This window comes from Macaca thibetana, chromosome 8 (assembly GCF_024542745.1).
Source record: "Macaca thibetana thibetana isolate TM-01 chromosome 8, ASM2454274v1, whole genome shotgun sequence".
Taxonomy (NCBI): domain Eukaryota; kingdom Metazoa; phylum Chordata; class Mammalia; order Primates; family Cercopithecidae; genus Macaca; species Macaca thibetana.
This window is the reverse complement of record NC_065585.1, coordinates 100,923,501-100,940,073: the sequence shown is the minus strand read 5'-3', so window position 1 is coordinate 100,940,073 and position 16,573 is coordinate 100,923,501. Positions and strand designations below refer to the sequence as shown.

General features: G+C 42.3%; 1 protein-coding gene and 1 pseudogene across 1 annotated transcript in view; one reads left to right on the top strand and one right to left on the bottom strand.

Annotated features, from left to right (window-relative positions):
• Positions 1-16,573, top strand: part of POLB (DNA polymerase beta) — a 679,334-nt gene that overhangs the window by 635,131 nt on the left and 27,630 nt on the right. The window contains exons 2-6 of the mRNA XM_050800426.1: positions 4,552-4,734; positions 5,061-5,118; positions 11,011-11,077; positions 15,098-15,172; positions 16,099-16,157. Coding sequence (XP_050656383.1) covers positions 4,674-4,734; positions 5,061-5,118; positions 11,011-11,077; positions 15,098-15,172; positions 16,099-16,157 — 320 coding nt within the window. The 5' untranslated portion in view covers positions 4,552-4,673. The remainder of the gene's footprint in view (positions 1-4,551; positions 4,735-5,060; positions 5,119-11,010; positions 11,078-15,097; positions 15,173-16,098; positions 16,158-16,573) is intronic.
• Positions 7,860-8,754, bottom strand: LOC126960785 (60S ribosomal protein L5-like; annotated as a pseudogene).

The window sequence follows — 16,573 nt, the reverse complement described above, 5'->3', positions numbered from 1 at the left end:
CACCATTCAGCCCACTACAATCCACTCTCTGGCACCCCAAAATCTGTATTTGTCCTGCATGAAAAATACATTTATTCTGCCCAACATCTCCCAAAGTGTCAACTCATACAGCATGAACTAAGACCAAATTTGCATCTATATATTAGCTCAGAAGTCCTGCATCTCATCATCTAATCAGATGTGGGTGAGACCCCATGCATGATTCATTTTAGGATTAAATTTCTCTGGCTGTGGACCTGTGATACTACAGGTTATCAGCTTCTAAATAACTTTGGAATTTGGATAAATACATTTATTTAAGACTGATGTAATAGGCATGTGATAGATGTTCTCATTCTGAAAGGGAAAATTTGAAGGGATAAAGAAGTCACCATTCCCAACCAATTTCGATCCAGCAGAGAAAATTCTATTAGGATTCAAGGCCTGAAAATAATTCCCTAGCTTGAAGTGCCACCCACTGGGCCCACAGCAGTTCTGCAGACCTTTGTGTCTGCTCACAGCAGAACCATGGGCCTCTCTGTACCCATGGTGGCTCCATAGGCCTCTGAGTCTGTGCTCACAGTGACATCATAGGCCTGTGTCTCTGCATCCATCACTTCTGTCTGCTTCTCTAGCCTCTGTCTCTGTGCCCCTGGATCCGCCCCTGGAGTCATTCTTGCTTTTTCTTGAAGGATGGCATGTTTGCAGCCCAGTAGCTCTATCAATCCATTTCCTGCCTTTAGCAGTTTGGAATTCAATAGGCTTTTCTCATTTCACACTCTGTCTGTCACTTCCAGGCTAAGCTGTTTCTGCTGATGTAACATTCTCAAAAACCTTGTGGGTCCCCTGTGTATGTCTTGGAGTTCAATGCCATTAGACAAGAGGGTCCTCCACAAATTTTCTGGGATAATCCCATCTCTATTCCTGGCATCTATTGAGATGGTTGAGTGAGTCCAAGAGTCCCATGCTTCATCTCTTCATGCCACCATACCCGGTACATTTTTCTTATTTTTGTAAAAGAGATGGGGTCTCGCCATGTTGCCCAGTCTGGTCTTGAACTCCTGGACTTGATCCTCCTGCCTCCGCCCCCCGGAGTGCTGGGATTACAGGTGGCCATGTTTGACACTTCAGCAAAACTGCAATTTAAGATATTAATATTTATCGAGTACTTATGTGGAAACAAAAATTAAGTCCCTTCTCCCATGGAGCTGGCATTGCACATTGGTGGGAGTGAGCAGGAGTGCATAATGTGCAAGCCATATGTGAAAGTTTCCAGTCCTTCTTAGTGCTATGAAGGAAACACACACACGGTAAAAACCTGGGCCTGGGCCTGGTCCAGGAACGTGACAAGGGTGTGACTGCCAGTCTGGGACCTGAGTGATGAGAAGAAGGCAGCCAGGGAAAGACCCATACAATGAGGGGACAACACTGAGCAGGCACATGTATGCATGAAATAGGGACATGTGTGTGTCCTAAACGAGAAAAGTGGGAAGAAATGCAGTAGGAGAGCAGGCAGGAGATGGATCACATAAGGCCTTGTGGGCCATGAAAAGGAGCTTGGATTTTTTTTTTTTTTTTTTTTTTTTAAGACTCTCTCGTTGCCCAGACTGGAGGGCAGTAGCGCGATCTCGGCTTACTGCAGCCTCCGCCTCCAGGGTTCAAACAATTCTCCTGCCTCAGCCTCCCAAGTAGCTGGGATTACAGGCGCCCACCACCATGCCTGGCTACTTTTTGTATTTTTAGTAGAAATGGGGTTTCACCATGTTGACTAGGCTGATCTGGAACTCCTGACCTCAGGTGATCCACCAGCCTCAGCCTCCCAAAGTGCTGGAATTACAGGCACGAGCCACTGCGCCCCGCCAGGAGCTTGGATTTTATCCTAAGTGCAGTGGGAGGGTGTATAAATAAATAGGGACATATTTTGATACTACATCCTGAAAAGATCACCCGTCCTGTTTGGGGAATGTTCTGTAAGAGGACAAGAGCAGAAGCAGGAAGCCCACTGAGGAGGCTTTGGCAACAGTTCAGGAGGTCATGGAAGTTTGAGCTAGGGCAGTGGCAGCTGAAGGGTTGAGTGGTCATCCAGTTCAGCACATATTCCTGAGAGAACAGATAAGGTCTGCTGGCAGACGGGATGTGGGGTGTGAAAAGAGCAATTAAGAATGACTCCTATGGGTTTGGCCTGATAGCAGGGTGGATTAAAATGCTATTAACTGAGATGGGGGAAAGTTAAAGAGAAGCTGGTGGGGCAAGAGTCAGGAGTTCTTTAGGACACTTTATCTTTGAGATGCCTATAATGGACTAGGGCTATCCAGCAGACAGCCTGATGTATGAGACTGGAACTCAAGGGACAGGTCAGGACTTGAACTATGAGTTTAGGAGACTTCAAGCTAGACATGCCATTTAAACAGGTAAAACTGGACAAGGTGGAAAAGCTGGTTTGAAGATTGAAGTGTGAAGCCATTTCCCATAAAGGCTGGAGAGTGGAGGAGGAGCTGGGAACCATTGCTCACGTGCACACGCGTGTGCACGCACACACACACACCCTGCTGAGGAGCAGCCAGTGAGGAAAAAGGAAACCCAGAGCATGTGGAATCTTAGAAGCCAATTGAAGCAAGTTATTTCAAGAAGAAAGTTGTGAAGCAGATCAAATGTAGGTTATTCTAAGATGACAGATAATGGATTATTTTCCTTGGTTTCTCTGGCACTAATTTTAAAAATATAATATTTGTAAAAATGGGCTGGGTGCAGTGGCTCACGCCCATAATCCTAGCCCTTTAGGAGGCCAAGGCCAAGGTCAGGAGTTTGAGACCAGCCTGGCCAACATGGTGAAACCCCATCTCTACTAAAAATACAAAAATTAGCTGGGCGTGGTGGCGGGATCCTGTAATCCCAGCTACTAGGGAGGCTGAGGCAGGAGAATCACTTGAACCGGGGAGGCAGAGGTTGCAGTGAGCCGAGATCATGCCATTGAACTCTGGCCTGGGGGACAAGAGCGAAACTCTGTCTCAAAAAAACCAAAGAAAATTGTAAAAATGATCCCACAGTTCCCTACGTTTGTAACTTTTAAAATTCAGAGGTAAATACATTTTTATTTAAGGAGGAATAATTCTTCAGAGCAAAATAATCTGAATATCACCTGGAATAGAGATTGGACAGAAAAAAATGTGAACGGGAAAAACTAGGACAAGTCATAAGTAAATGACGGTGAGAATAAAGAGAATAAATGAGAGTGATCATGGCTCACTGCAGCTTAACTAATCAGATAGTTAAGAAGTTGCAGGCATAAAGTTAAAAAGCAAGTACTAAATTGAGGAAAACAAATATTTACAAAATTTTTACAAAAGCTATCCATAAAAGGGCAAATAGTAATATATAGAAAGATCTACCAGATTAGTAACAAACTACCCCCATTAGAAAAATGAGTAAATGATATGAATAGGAAATTCAAAAAAAGAAGAATTACAGATTTCCAATAAGCATAACTTAAGATATACACTGATACTGTAAGGAAACATAATCACCACAGCCTTGCTAATCAAAGAAACTAATATTTATTGGAAAATATTGGAAAATAATGGGAATTTTTAACAGACTGGGTTAGAAGACTAGAAGTGTATGTCCCAAAATATTAATAATAGTTCAGCTGTAGGGTGAGATCACTGATTTTCATTTTCTCCTTTTATACATTTTCCAGATTTCTCTACAGCAACTACATATCATTTTGTAATAAGATTTTAATTTGTCGATGCACAAAGCAATTGCCTGGAATTGCAGTTCGATATGAACCCAGGAGTTACGCTTGTAAAATAAACTATTGCTGATGTCACATTTCCATTTCTCGAGCAGATTGTAAATTTCTCAGATGTAGGTCATCATGTTATAATGAGGGTTCCATTGCTCATGATCTAGATAAAACACTTCTCCGTTTCTTGCAGTCTCTTCATTAATTTGGTCCCTACCGCAAAGGTAGGGGGATTAAAAATAAAATATCTTTTGACACTGGTTGGCAGGTGTACTAACACGTTGTGTGCGGAAGGACTCCTCGGCATGGTTCACGACAGGCTCCGGCAGCGCCCTAGTACTAAGGGGCTGCACTGGAGTGTGGACTGCCCGGTATCGTTAGAGAAAGTTTTGACAGTGTGACGCCAGAGTCGCCTCTGACCTCGAACAAAATGCGCCATGCATTGGGTCGCTATTACAATGCACATTTATGTGCAGGAAGCCAACCCACCAGCGCCAAGTATTTCAGAATCAAGATCGCACTCCTGTTTTCCCTTCTAAGGAAAGGATGCCAGATAAATACTGGGAAAACGGATTTAATCTCTTAAGTCAGAACTCCAGGTCTTCCCAAAGGAAGGCCCCTGGGCTGTCATTCTGAGGTGCCTATTTCCTCCGCGCCGAGTCCGCGTCCACGAGTCCACAAACCCTCCGGGTTCCCTCTACTCACCGGCCGCGGGCGGGCGCGCCCCTCTAGCCCCGCCCCGCTTTGTCCCGCCCTGCCCAGGACGCGTGACGTCACAACAAGCGCCGTGCGCCGCGCCCCCTGTCAGGGACAGCCATTGTTCCGCCGGTCGCGCCGGTCGCGCCGGAGCTGGGTTGCTCCTGCACCCCTGTCTAAGTCCTGGTACCTCCTTCAAGCTGGGAGAGGGCCCTGGTTCTGAACACTCTGGGGTTCTCGGGTGCAGGCCGCCATGAGCAAACGGAAGGCGCCGCAGGAGACTCTCAACGGGGGAATCACCGACATGCTCACGGGTTAGCACCGGGCCGGGCCCCGCTGGCTTTCTTCTTTCTTTCCAGCCCCTTCGCCTGCCTTTCTTCTCTCCCACCCCGACTGTCCAGTGGGTGGGGTTGGCTCCTTGCAGCGGGTCGTCTTCCGTGGGGATCTCCCTCCGGCGCCCCTGGCTGGTCGTCAGTCCTGCCGGCGACACCTGGGCCATCGCTTGGGCTGCTTTTGGTCTGGCCCTTGAAGGAAATGGGTGGTCACTGTATCTTAGAGGCTGCCACATGCCCTTCCAGAAAACAGTTCTCGTTTGTTTACTCGTGGTTCTTGTTCACTCGAGCCTTCTGTTGCCTTTCAGAACTCGCAAACTTTGAGAAGAACGTGAGCCAAGCTATCCACAAGTACAATGCTTACAGGTGGGACAGTGCAGCATTTTCGGGTAGCATACGTTCTGGGATACCCTGTTTGGTGTGGCAGTTAACAGGACTGAGGGCCCAGTGGATATTTGGTCCATCTGCAAGAGCGGGAAAAAAGCAAGAATCGAGGCTGGTACTTTACTCAGTATTTCTTGAAGAATGTGGGCAGCGCTTTATAGGATCAGTTCAGATAAGTTCCCAATTCTGATTGCAGATAGCTGTAGCCTGATATGTATTTTTCTCATCATCAAACACGAATTACTAGAAATGCGGTGTAATTTTAACAATAATGAAAGACAGCGGATGAAGTCCATACTGTGAAATACGTGTGGTTCAAGGAATCACGTTTTTTCTTCTGGTTGGTCTGAAGCTGATCCTGTGGGATCCTGATCTCACCTTCATGGGATCCTGTCCTTGTTCATCTCACCAGGGACCTTATCCCATTCATTCTTTCCACATCCACCTACTTCTACTCCTTAGCCTATATTTATGTATGTATGTATGTTTGTATGTATGTATGTTTGTTTGTTTGTTTGAGACAGGGTCTCGCTGTGGCATGATCACGGCTCACTGCAGCTTCAATCTTCCAGCCTCAAGCGATCTTCCCACCTCAGCCTCCTGAGTGGCTGGGACTACAGGCGCATGCCACCACACCCACCTTATTTCTTTTTTTTTTTTTCTCTCCTTCTTTCTTTCTTTTTTTTTCGGTTTTTTGTAGAGACTGGGTTTTGCTATGTTGCCCAGGCTGGTCTCCCAACTCCTGAGCTCAAATGGTCCACCCACCTCGGCCTCCCAGAGTGCTGAGATTCCAGGCATCAGCCTCGGTGCCAGCCCTCCTTAGCCTATAAATATGTACAAGTCCCTCAGCTCTTAAAAGCAAAACCAAAACAATCTTAACTTCCCTCTAGCTAGTACCTTATCTCTTTTCTCACTTTACAGTGAATCTTCTTGAAAAATCTTCATTCCTTGCCTGGACTTCTTAATACCTAATCATTTACTCATTAAGAAGTTCAGTCCTTGCCTGGACCTACCACTGCTCTGAAAATCCTCTCACCTACATCTCATCTTATTGGACTCTCAGTGGCATTCCTCCATAGCTCATGCTGTGAAAGTCTCGTGACTTCTGTAGTGACACTCTTTCTGGTCTTTCATCTCTTCTTCTGTCTTACCTTTTAATGTTTGTATAGGTTTAGCATCCCTAATCTGAAAATTTGAAATGCTCTAAAATCTGAATGATTGCCGACATGATGACACAAGTGGAAAATTCCACATCCAATCTCATGTGGTAGGTGGCAGTCAAAATGGTCAACACTGTGTTTCATGCAAAAAATTATTAAAATGATTGTATAAGAGTACCTTCAGGGTATGTGTGTAAGGTGTATGAGAAATGTAAATGAATTTTGTGTTTAGACTTGGACCTCACATATCCCTAAGATATCTTATTATGCATATGCAAATATTCTAAACCCTGAAACAAATTCAAAATCTGAAACAATGATGGTCACAGGCATTTCAGATAAGGGATAATTAACCTGTGGTTCCAGGAAGTCTGCCTGCCCTTAGCCCTCTTTTCTTACTTCTGTAGTTTCCCTGGCAATCTTGCCATTCTTGACTTTGAAATGCCACTTATATTGGTGACTCCAAATCTGTATCACTGGACTGTTTTCCACATTTTTAGCCCTAGTCAGCTGTCTTTATCCCAAGTCAGCTCCCTTCTTTCATTTCCACTCCACACAGTTCAGAGCTGATTGTGCTCCCTTCCTTCCTTACTTCTGTGACTTCCTATGTAAAGTAAAATAATTGTATTATCATCTATGCATTTGATCATTCAAAATCGTAGAGATATTCAACTTTGTATTCTATTTGGATCGCAGCAGGCCTCAGAAAGGAGGTGTTTAGTTTGAAGAAGCTCATCAGGGGATAAGTGAGAGGGCCAGCAGTCTAGACAAATAAAATGTGCCAAAGCATTGAGACATGAAGAGTATAATGTTTTCTAGGAGTCAGAAATTCAGTTTGCTTAAGGGGTATGGTGTGAGTGGGAAGTAAGTCTGGAAAAGCAGGTGATTCCCTACCACTCCTGCGTGCTTCTCTCTTTCCCAGTAGGCATTTCTCTTGATTGTGGCCAAAATATTCTTTTGAAAATAGTTATCTGATCTTGTCATTCAAATAATTAAATAATATTTTCTCTTTACCTTGATAAAACCCAAATACATCATAACATATAAAAGGCCTTTCATCTGATTCTTCTTCCCTTTTAGACTTTGCCTCACAGTGCCAATGACCTGGAACTACTTGCCTTTCCTGAAATGATCCCCTCCATAAACTGTTGTTGCCTGCTTCTTTACTTATAAATATATCTTTTCAGATTCATCATCAGTCATGTGCTTAGAAAGAAGTTCAGATCCAAATCTAAAGGGTTATTTGTGCTATAACAGAATGAAAATCCAAGGTTCCAAAGACTATCCAGTATTTATGCTTTTGACTTAGCTGTACTGTCACTTCTCATCAGCATCAACTCTGAATTACATTTTGCATTGAAATTATGGACAGAATACCATCGGCGAGCTCCCAGGATGTATCTAATCTGTCAGCAGATTAACAAGCTGGATATGTGTGCAGGTGGACAAGAATTACAGGTCACTGATTTATGCTGAACTGCAATGGGAACAGTTTTTTTTTTTTTTTTCTGTCCATAAGTTTATTGTCTTTATCTGAAAAATCCTCATAGAAAATTGGTTTGGTTTAGTTCTCAGCAGCCCGCTCCTGAGCCCTGAGGAAGCTTACCTTCTTTTGAGCTATGCGATCTTTCTTCTGAGCAAGGAACATTTTGGGACGGTTCCACCTCTTCTTTTTAACTTCTTTCTTGGGCTTCTTTTCATAGACTGGATTCTCTCCTGTAGCAGCATGAGCTTTCTTATACATCTCCTCCATCATGTCTGAAGTTATGCTATTCTTTATGTATTGAGAGAACTGTTTCTTGTAAGCATCTTTATCTTCTTCCATTAAGTAGCGCATGTAATCTGCAACATTCTGGCCTATGATGTGCTTCTGGTGTACTTCTGCATTGAATTCCTTGCTTTCAGAATCATAACCAGGGAATCATTTGGTACTGTGAGGGATAGACAAACCTCCATCCAGGTCACCAAAAACTTTATTGCCAGTGGTAATTCTCGCAAGGCCTGCATCCAAATAGCAGGTAAAGGCACTTGGTGGACCATCAATGCTTTCCACATTGTATTCATTGCCAGTCACCTCCACTTGGCCTTCATAGATCTTGTCCAATGCCAAACCTATTGAGAAACCTGTGGGCCAGCAGCAGGCCAGTACAATACGCTGCAGCATAATTTGTCAGGCCAACCTTCACACCATATTTTGGCAGTTCATGTGCATATGCTGCGCAGGCTATCATATCCCCCTCTATACGGGCATAAGCAATCTGACAAATCATATCTCTGTTTGTTACATGAACTATCATCCTGTATTGGGGTGTGTTGTATTTATTTTTATCCTGTATTACCAAGCATTTCTGAGCATAGTAGTCAGTTTTACCATCTTGTCATCTTTAAATTTCATTTGGTATCTCTTAAAGTAGGCCTTATTCTTAACAACTTTAACAAACTCCATGCTGTGGAACAGAGATCTGCAGGCCCAGCAGCACTAGGGGGTGGAAAGGTGGAAACAATTTTTAAAAACTGATATAGGGGCCAGGCATGGTGGCTCATGTCTATAATCCCAACACTTTGGGAGGCCAAGGCGGGTGGGTGGCTTGAGCCCAGGAGTTCAAGACCAACCTGGGCAACATAGGAACAGCCCATCTCCATTAAAAAAATAAATAAATTGATGTGGGGACATAAGGGAATACAATTTGAAACTATGAATTTTAAAATAGCTATCCAAGGGCTGGATGCTGTGGCTCATGCCTGTAATCCCAGCACTTTGGAAGACCGAAGCAGGTGGATCATTTGAGGTCAGGAGTTGGAAACCAGCCTGGCCAACATGGTGAAAACCTGTCTCTACTAAAAATACACAATTGACTGGGCACAGTGGCTCATGCCTGTAATCCCGGCACTTTGGGAGGCCAAGGCGGGCAGATCACAAGGTGATCTTAGCAGGTGAGGTTAGCAGATCGCCTGGCTAACATGGCGAAACCCCGTCTCTACTAAAAATACAAAAAATTAGGGCGCGTGGTGGCAGGTGCCTGTAGTCCCAGCTGCTCGGGAGGCTGAGGCAGGAGAATGGCGTGAACCTGGGAGGCGGAGCTTGCGGTGAGCCGAGATCGTGCCACTGCACTCCAGCCTGGGCGACAGAGCGAGACTCCGTCTCAAAAAAAAGTACAAAATTAGCCAGGTGTGGAAGCACACACCTGTAGTCCAGCTACTCAGGAGGCTAAGGCAGGAGAATCACTTGAACCTGGGAGGCAGAGGCTGCAGTGAGTTGAGATGGCACCACTGCACTCCAGCCTGGGCGACTCCATCTCAAAATAAAATAGGTATCCATAAGCAGATCTGGTGTCTAATAATTCAAATGTGGCACATTTTTATGAGGGAGTTATGAACAATTTCTAAAAACTGGCTATTTTAAAAAAGGGGACCCAGTGATAATTTCTACTCCTAAAGAAAGAAAGACAGCTGGTCTCCCCATCCCTTGAGTATTATGTATACAGTTTAAATCACTTTGTTAGTCAGCACAAATCAAAACAAGTCACTTGGTTACTCAGTACAAATCATACTCTGACGTATAGGGTTTAAATTCAGTTATTCTCAAATGTGGAGCTTTTCAAGATACTTTAAAAGTTAGACATAGGTCAGGCGCGGTGGCTCATGCCTGTAATCCCAGCACTTTTGGAGGCCATGGTGGACAGATCACAAGGTAAGGAGTTCGAGATGAGCCTGGCCAACATGGTGAAACCCTGTCTCTACTAAAAATACAAAAAAATTAGCCAGGCGTAGTGGCTCATGCCTGTAATCCCAGCTACTCGGGAGGCTGAGGGAGGAGAATTGCTTGAACACAGGAAGCGGAGGTTGCAGTGAGCGGAGATCACGCCACTGCACTCCAGCCTGGGCGACAGAGCGAGACTCCGTCTCAAAAAAAAAAAGTGGCCGGGAGCAGTGATTCACGCCTGTAATCCTAGCACTTTGGGAGGCTAAGGCAAGTGGATCACCTGAGGTCTGAGTTCGAGACCAGCCTGGCCAACATGGAGAAACCCCATCTCTACTAAAAATACAAAAAATTACCCGGGTGTGGTGGCAGGCGCCTATAATCCCAGCAACTCGGGAAGCTGAGGCAGGAGAATCGCTTGAACCCAGGAGGCAGAGGTTGTGGTGAGCTGAGATTGCGCCATTGCACTCCAGCCTGGGCAACAAGCAAAACTCCGTCTCAAAAAAAAAAAAAAAAAAAAGCTAGACATATAGTAGGTGGTCTGTCAGCTCATGTGAGTTTGAAATTTCATATGGAGATAGAAAATTAGGCCAGGCACAGTGGCTCGCTCCTGTAATCCTGGCACTTTGGGAGGCCAAGGCGGGTGGATCACGAGGTCAGGAGATCGACACCATCCTGGCCAACATGGTGAAACACCATCTCCACTAAAATACAGAAAACTCCGGGTGTGATGATGTACGCCTGTAGTCCCAGCTACTCGAGAGGCTGAGGCAAGTTAATCACTTGAACCCGGGAGGCGGAGGTTCCAGTGAGCTGAGATCACACCACTGCACTCCAGCCTGGTGACAGAGGGAGACTCCATCTCAAAAAATACCAAAAAACAAAAAAAAAGAAAATTAGTTATCTTGGTGAAACCATAAGCATAGATATTTGCTTGTATATATATTCCAGTTTAAGAAAAATGAAGGCCCTGCTGGATTTCTAATTGGTTTTCCTTTTTCTCTTTCCTTATAGAAAAGCAGCATCTGTTATAGCAAAATACCCATACAAAATAAAGAGTGGAGCTGAAGCTAAGAAATTGGTAAGTTTAGTTAGCATGTTGATCGAAGAGTTCACATGTGTACAAATTTGGTGGGTTTCCACCAAACCAAACTTGCCTATGTGAAGCGGCCTTGACCCACACAGGCTGATTTCACTACTCCTGATTTCTTGGAATGGCATTCATGCTGTTTCATACACACTTTTTCAAGCTCAAAATGTTTTCATTTGGGGGAAGATGGGTTAAAATTTTTTAAAATATTTGTAATTACAGTTTTCTTCCTCTCTGTTACAATATATACATGTACTCACATTGAATTTCAACTTGAGTGTTGGTTTTTAAGAAGGGCGACCAAGTGGCACTAGCATATCTGGTCCCCACCTATTTTTCTCTGATCCCCAGGTGTAGGAACCTATGTGAGTTAGTGAGGGTGCGTGTTCCCCAGAGAGATCTTACTAATAAGCACATGATTAAGCCCCTTTTATTTTATGGCATTTAGCCCTATTCTCTGTAATTTCCATGAAGCCTTGTGTACCGTATCACAGTTTCTAGAGGGTCACATCCCTTGTTAATTTGTAATATAATACCCCTTATCTGAAATGCTTGGGAACAGAAGTATTTTGGATTTTGGATTTTTTTTTCTTTTTGGAATATTTGTATATGGTTGAATATTCCTAACCGGAAAATCCAAAATCCAAAATACTCCAATGAGCATTTCATTTCCTTTGAGTGTCATGTCAGCACTCAAAATGCTTCAGATTTTGGACATTCTGGAATGTGGATTTTTGTATTAGGGATACTCAACCTGTAATATCACTAAGAATATCCTGAGATGGTCTATCTATTGATAGTCAGATTGTTGTCTCATCTAAATCTTACTAAATGATTCAAAGTTCCTCAAATTTAAGGACCATATCTTATTCATCTTTTGTGAAAGATGTCAAATTAATATGACTTGTTTGTTTTGAGACAGAGTCTCACCCTGTTGCTCAGGCTAGAGTGCAGTGGCACGATCTTGGCTCACTGCAGCCTCCGCCTCTGGGGTTCAAGTGATTCTCCTGCCTCAGCCTCCCGAATCGCTGGGACTACAGGCATGCGTCACCACGCCCAGCTAATTTTTGTATTTTTGGTAGAGACCGGGTTTCACTATGTTGGCCAGGCTGGTCTCAAACTCCTGACCTCAGGTGATCCACTGCCTTGAGCCTCCCAAAGTGCTGGGATTACAGTTGTGAGCCACTGCGCCTAGCCTGAGATGACTTTTGATTAGTCCAGATCCTGATAGTTATCACCTCCTTTTGTTCTTTACCTATTAATGTTTCACAAACGTTCTCTGGAATTTGAGTATTAATATTTGATTATCTTTAACCTTCTCAGGAGATGAGCCATAATTGCCCCTTTTTTTTTTTTTTTTTTGAGACAGGATCTTGCTCTGTCACTCAGGCTGGAGTGCAGTGGTGGCATGATCACAGCTTACTGCTGCAGCCCTGATCTCCAGCCAAGCGATCCTCCCATCTTAGCCTCCTGAGTAGCTGGGACTACAGGCATGCACCACCACACTCGGATATATCTCTCTCTCTCTCTATATATATATATACTTTTTAAAATTTCTTTTGTAGAGATTGGATCTTGTTATGTTGCCAGGCTAGTCTTGAACTCTTGGGCTCAAGTGATCCTCCTGCCTCAGCCTCCCAAAGTGCTGGGATTACAAGTGTGAGCCACCATGCCTGGCCCATAATTGCCATTATATTTTTGCCCTTCAGAGTCATAACATTATCATAATCTTGGACATCTTGTAATTTAGTGACAAATTGTCCACATTCAACATGTGCCACATCTTAACCTTGACTTTGTTATTCAGTACAAATCATGCTCTGATATATAGGCTTTAAATCCTTGTGGCATAGACAGTTCTCAGCATCAGTATATCCTCCTTAAATAGACTAGCCAAGTAAGTTACAAATACATTAGACTTTAATTCTGAGTTTCTGTCTTGGTGAACTGACCCATTGATAGTCTCAGGAACCACTCCTGCTTCCTTTCAGTTCCTCTTTTATCCCTGCAGTACTTCCTTTTTTATGTTTATTGCAAATAGCCTGCTCATTTCTTAGAGAAAAACTTCTGAAAAGCTCTGATACACTTCATCTGAAATCTGCGCTTATGGTATATTCCTAAAAAGAATACAAAGGTATCCAAAATTCCTTTTGCACAAGACTGGATGTAAAAATCTCATCATTGTGCCTTTTCACAATCATTTAAGAATCACAGAGCTACTATCTAGCCCATTTCTAGAATTACTTGTCAGTAATTCTAGAAATTATTCTAGATTATCTAATCTATTACTTCTCAGTAATTCTAGAAATCTGAAATTTCCAGAGTGAGTAGTTTGCCTTTTATTCCTTAATGTTAGGTATAGAAAGTAGCTTGGGTCTAAATTGCTTGAGGTCAGTATGTTATTGAGTAAAATTATTGTAGCGCTATCTGTAAAGGGAAAAATAATTACCTTTTAAAAAATCTTCTGATACAGGAAATGAGCCTGAGCAGTTTCCTTTTTCTAATCTATTCTGCTTTCTAACTCTTTTGTTCATTTCTATCTGGTAATTGCTATTTTCCAAGCTTGAATATGCTTTCAGTAATTTGGGGACATTTATTAAACATCAAATAAATCAAGAATATTGATGAGTGAACTTAGGCCTAAGAGGCAGTCAGAAATAACTGGCACACCTGTTATTAAGCATGCTGAATGTTTAACTAAAAAGGACCAATACACATGAAAAAAAGTTCAATTTTACTGATACCAAAGTTGCAAATTAAGCAAAACACTATATAGTGCCCATCAAATACATGCAGTGTGGAGAAAGATGTGAAAAAAAGGACACTCATTTACTGCCCATGAAAGTGTTGGTTGTTACAGCCTTTCCGAAGGCTGCTTTGTCAGAATGTATATATCCTTTGACCTAGCAATTCCACTTTGACATATTTTTCCTAAGGAAACTAATAGAGATGTGTAACTACTAGGATTCATTAATTCATAATTTTTGATCACCTGTATGCCAGTCACTAGGGATAAAACAATGAAAAGACAGGATCTCTGCTCTCCTAAAACTTAGATTCTAGAGAAGTGCTGCCCAATACAGCAACCACGAGCCACATTTGGCCGTTGAGTTCTTGAAATGTGGATGTTGTGACTGAAGAATAGAATTTTAAATTGTAATTAATCTAAACTTAAATTGTCATATATGGCTAATGTACCACGTTGGAATGTGCAGTTCCAGAGCAGTGCTTCTTAGAACGAGGTGTCTAGGCCAGCAGCATCAGCGTCCCCTGAGAACTTAGGCATATTCTTGGCCCTACCCCAGACATGGTGAATGAGAAACTCTAGGGTGGAACTCAGCATTCTGTGTTTTACCAAGTGCCCCCATGTGATGCTGATGTATGCAGAAGCTTGACAACCTCTGTTCCAAAGGAATTTTATGAATATTATTATACTGTCAAATAATTGGAAACAATATACATGTTTACCTGGAGGGTATTTGCTAATTAAATTATTATGCATTTATACAATGATATACTGTGCAGCCATTAAAGATACTGTTGGATTTATTTATTGGTATGGAAATTTGCTCCTGATGTATTAAGAACAGAGTGTGTACGTCACCCAACTAATTCTGCCTATATTTGTAAGCAGAAAAGATGTCAAATAATATATACCAAATGTTGGAGAATGAGTTTACAGATGATTTTACTTTTCAGGGTAATGAGACTGGTAAGTGAATGCTCTTCTTTATGCAACTCTGTATTTTCTAATTTTTCTATAACAAAAGTTAATTTTAAATAAGATATATTTATAATTATTTTGTCAGGGTTTCCCTCTTGTCATTCATATAAGCATTCTGTCTTTGGGAGAATTTATTTTCACTGGGGTTCAATTTTCTATATCCTTTATTTCAGAACCTTATCACATGGTATTCATTTGTTTTTCATTTTCTGCTTTTTACTTTATCTTTTAATGATTTGGTAAGCATTATATTCATATGACTTTTATATTTCTAATTTTCCATGTAGCCTGGAGTAGGAACAAAAATTGCTGAAAAGATTGATGAGTTTTTAGCAACTGGAAAATTACGTAAACTGGAAAAGGTAAAATTTTAACTTGTTTACTTCATTAATTATAGTATCTGCCTTTATGGCCACTATGTAGCGTCATTGCAGGGTGACTGATGCCATTCACTCTAGTGAAACTCACAGGAAATGAGGTGAGTGGAGTTGATGGCTTTAACTATTGTATCTTTAAAATTTTGAATATTGTTTCTATAAAATGTTCACTTGTTTTATGTGGCATTTAAGCGACTGTTAATACCTATAGTAGAGTTGGCTCATCATTTTCAGTACTATTCAGAAAAGAGATTATGAACTTTTGACTAAAAGATCGTTATCTTTTAAAATTTATTTATTTATTTTTTTGAGACGGAATCTTGCTCTGTCACCCAGGCTGAAGTGCAGTGGTGCGATCTCGGCTCACTGCAAGCTCCGCCTTCCGGGTTCATGCCATTCTCCTGCCTCAGCCTCCCGAGTAGCTGGGACTACAGGTGCCTGCCACCATGCCTGGCTAATTTTTTGTATTTTAGTAGAGATGGGGTTTCACCGTGTCAGCCAGGATGGTCTTGAACTCCTGACCTCGTGATCCACCTGCCTTGGCCTCCCAAAGTGCTGGGATTACAGGCATGAGCCACTGCACCCGGTCATCTTTTAGAATTTCTGTGTTTAAACTCTCCCAAGCATTTTTATGGTTTTATTTCAGCCCTATGATAGTAATTATATCACTTCTGATCTGTTATGAATAGACCTTTTAAAAGTATTGGATAACTTAAGAGATAAGACATCTTCAGTTACTCTGTTATTCACCTTTTACTCCCTAGATTACCTGTGAATAATTTTGTGTGGGTCATCCAGGCAATTGTAAATAGCTCTTCATGTCTTTTAGCAGACTGGTATGTTTCCAATAAGATCATTTAAGTCCTCAAAGCATTCTTAAATTATTGTTAGACTTTTTTCTTTTCTTAAAGATTCGGCAGGATGATACGAGTTCATCCATCAATTTCCTGACTCGAGTTAGTGGCATTGGGTAAGAACTATTTTTTAAGCAGACACAGTCGTCAATTGGCTTATTTTTCTTGTTAGCCAAAGTAAATTACTTGCTGTTTCTCAAAACCTGTACTTCACCACCTCTCTACCTTAGCCATACAGTTCACCCTTCCATAGCTTATGATCTGAGGCTGATTCTTCAGATAATGCCTCTACTGTAAAGGCCCCATCCAAGGCAAATGTTACCTCCTTCATGAAACCAGTTTGGTTCCCCAGCCAGAAAGAACCTCTCCTTCCTCTGAACTCCACTACCACTTGTTCCGTGTGCATCTATTTCCTGCTCCAGCTTGGCGTCTTTTGTTTCTATTTATATTTATTATGATATTTATCATAGCACCTCATGAATGGAACAAGCCCTCAATTTTTTTTTAAATTATTTTTTATTGAGACAGGGTC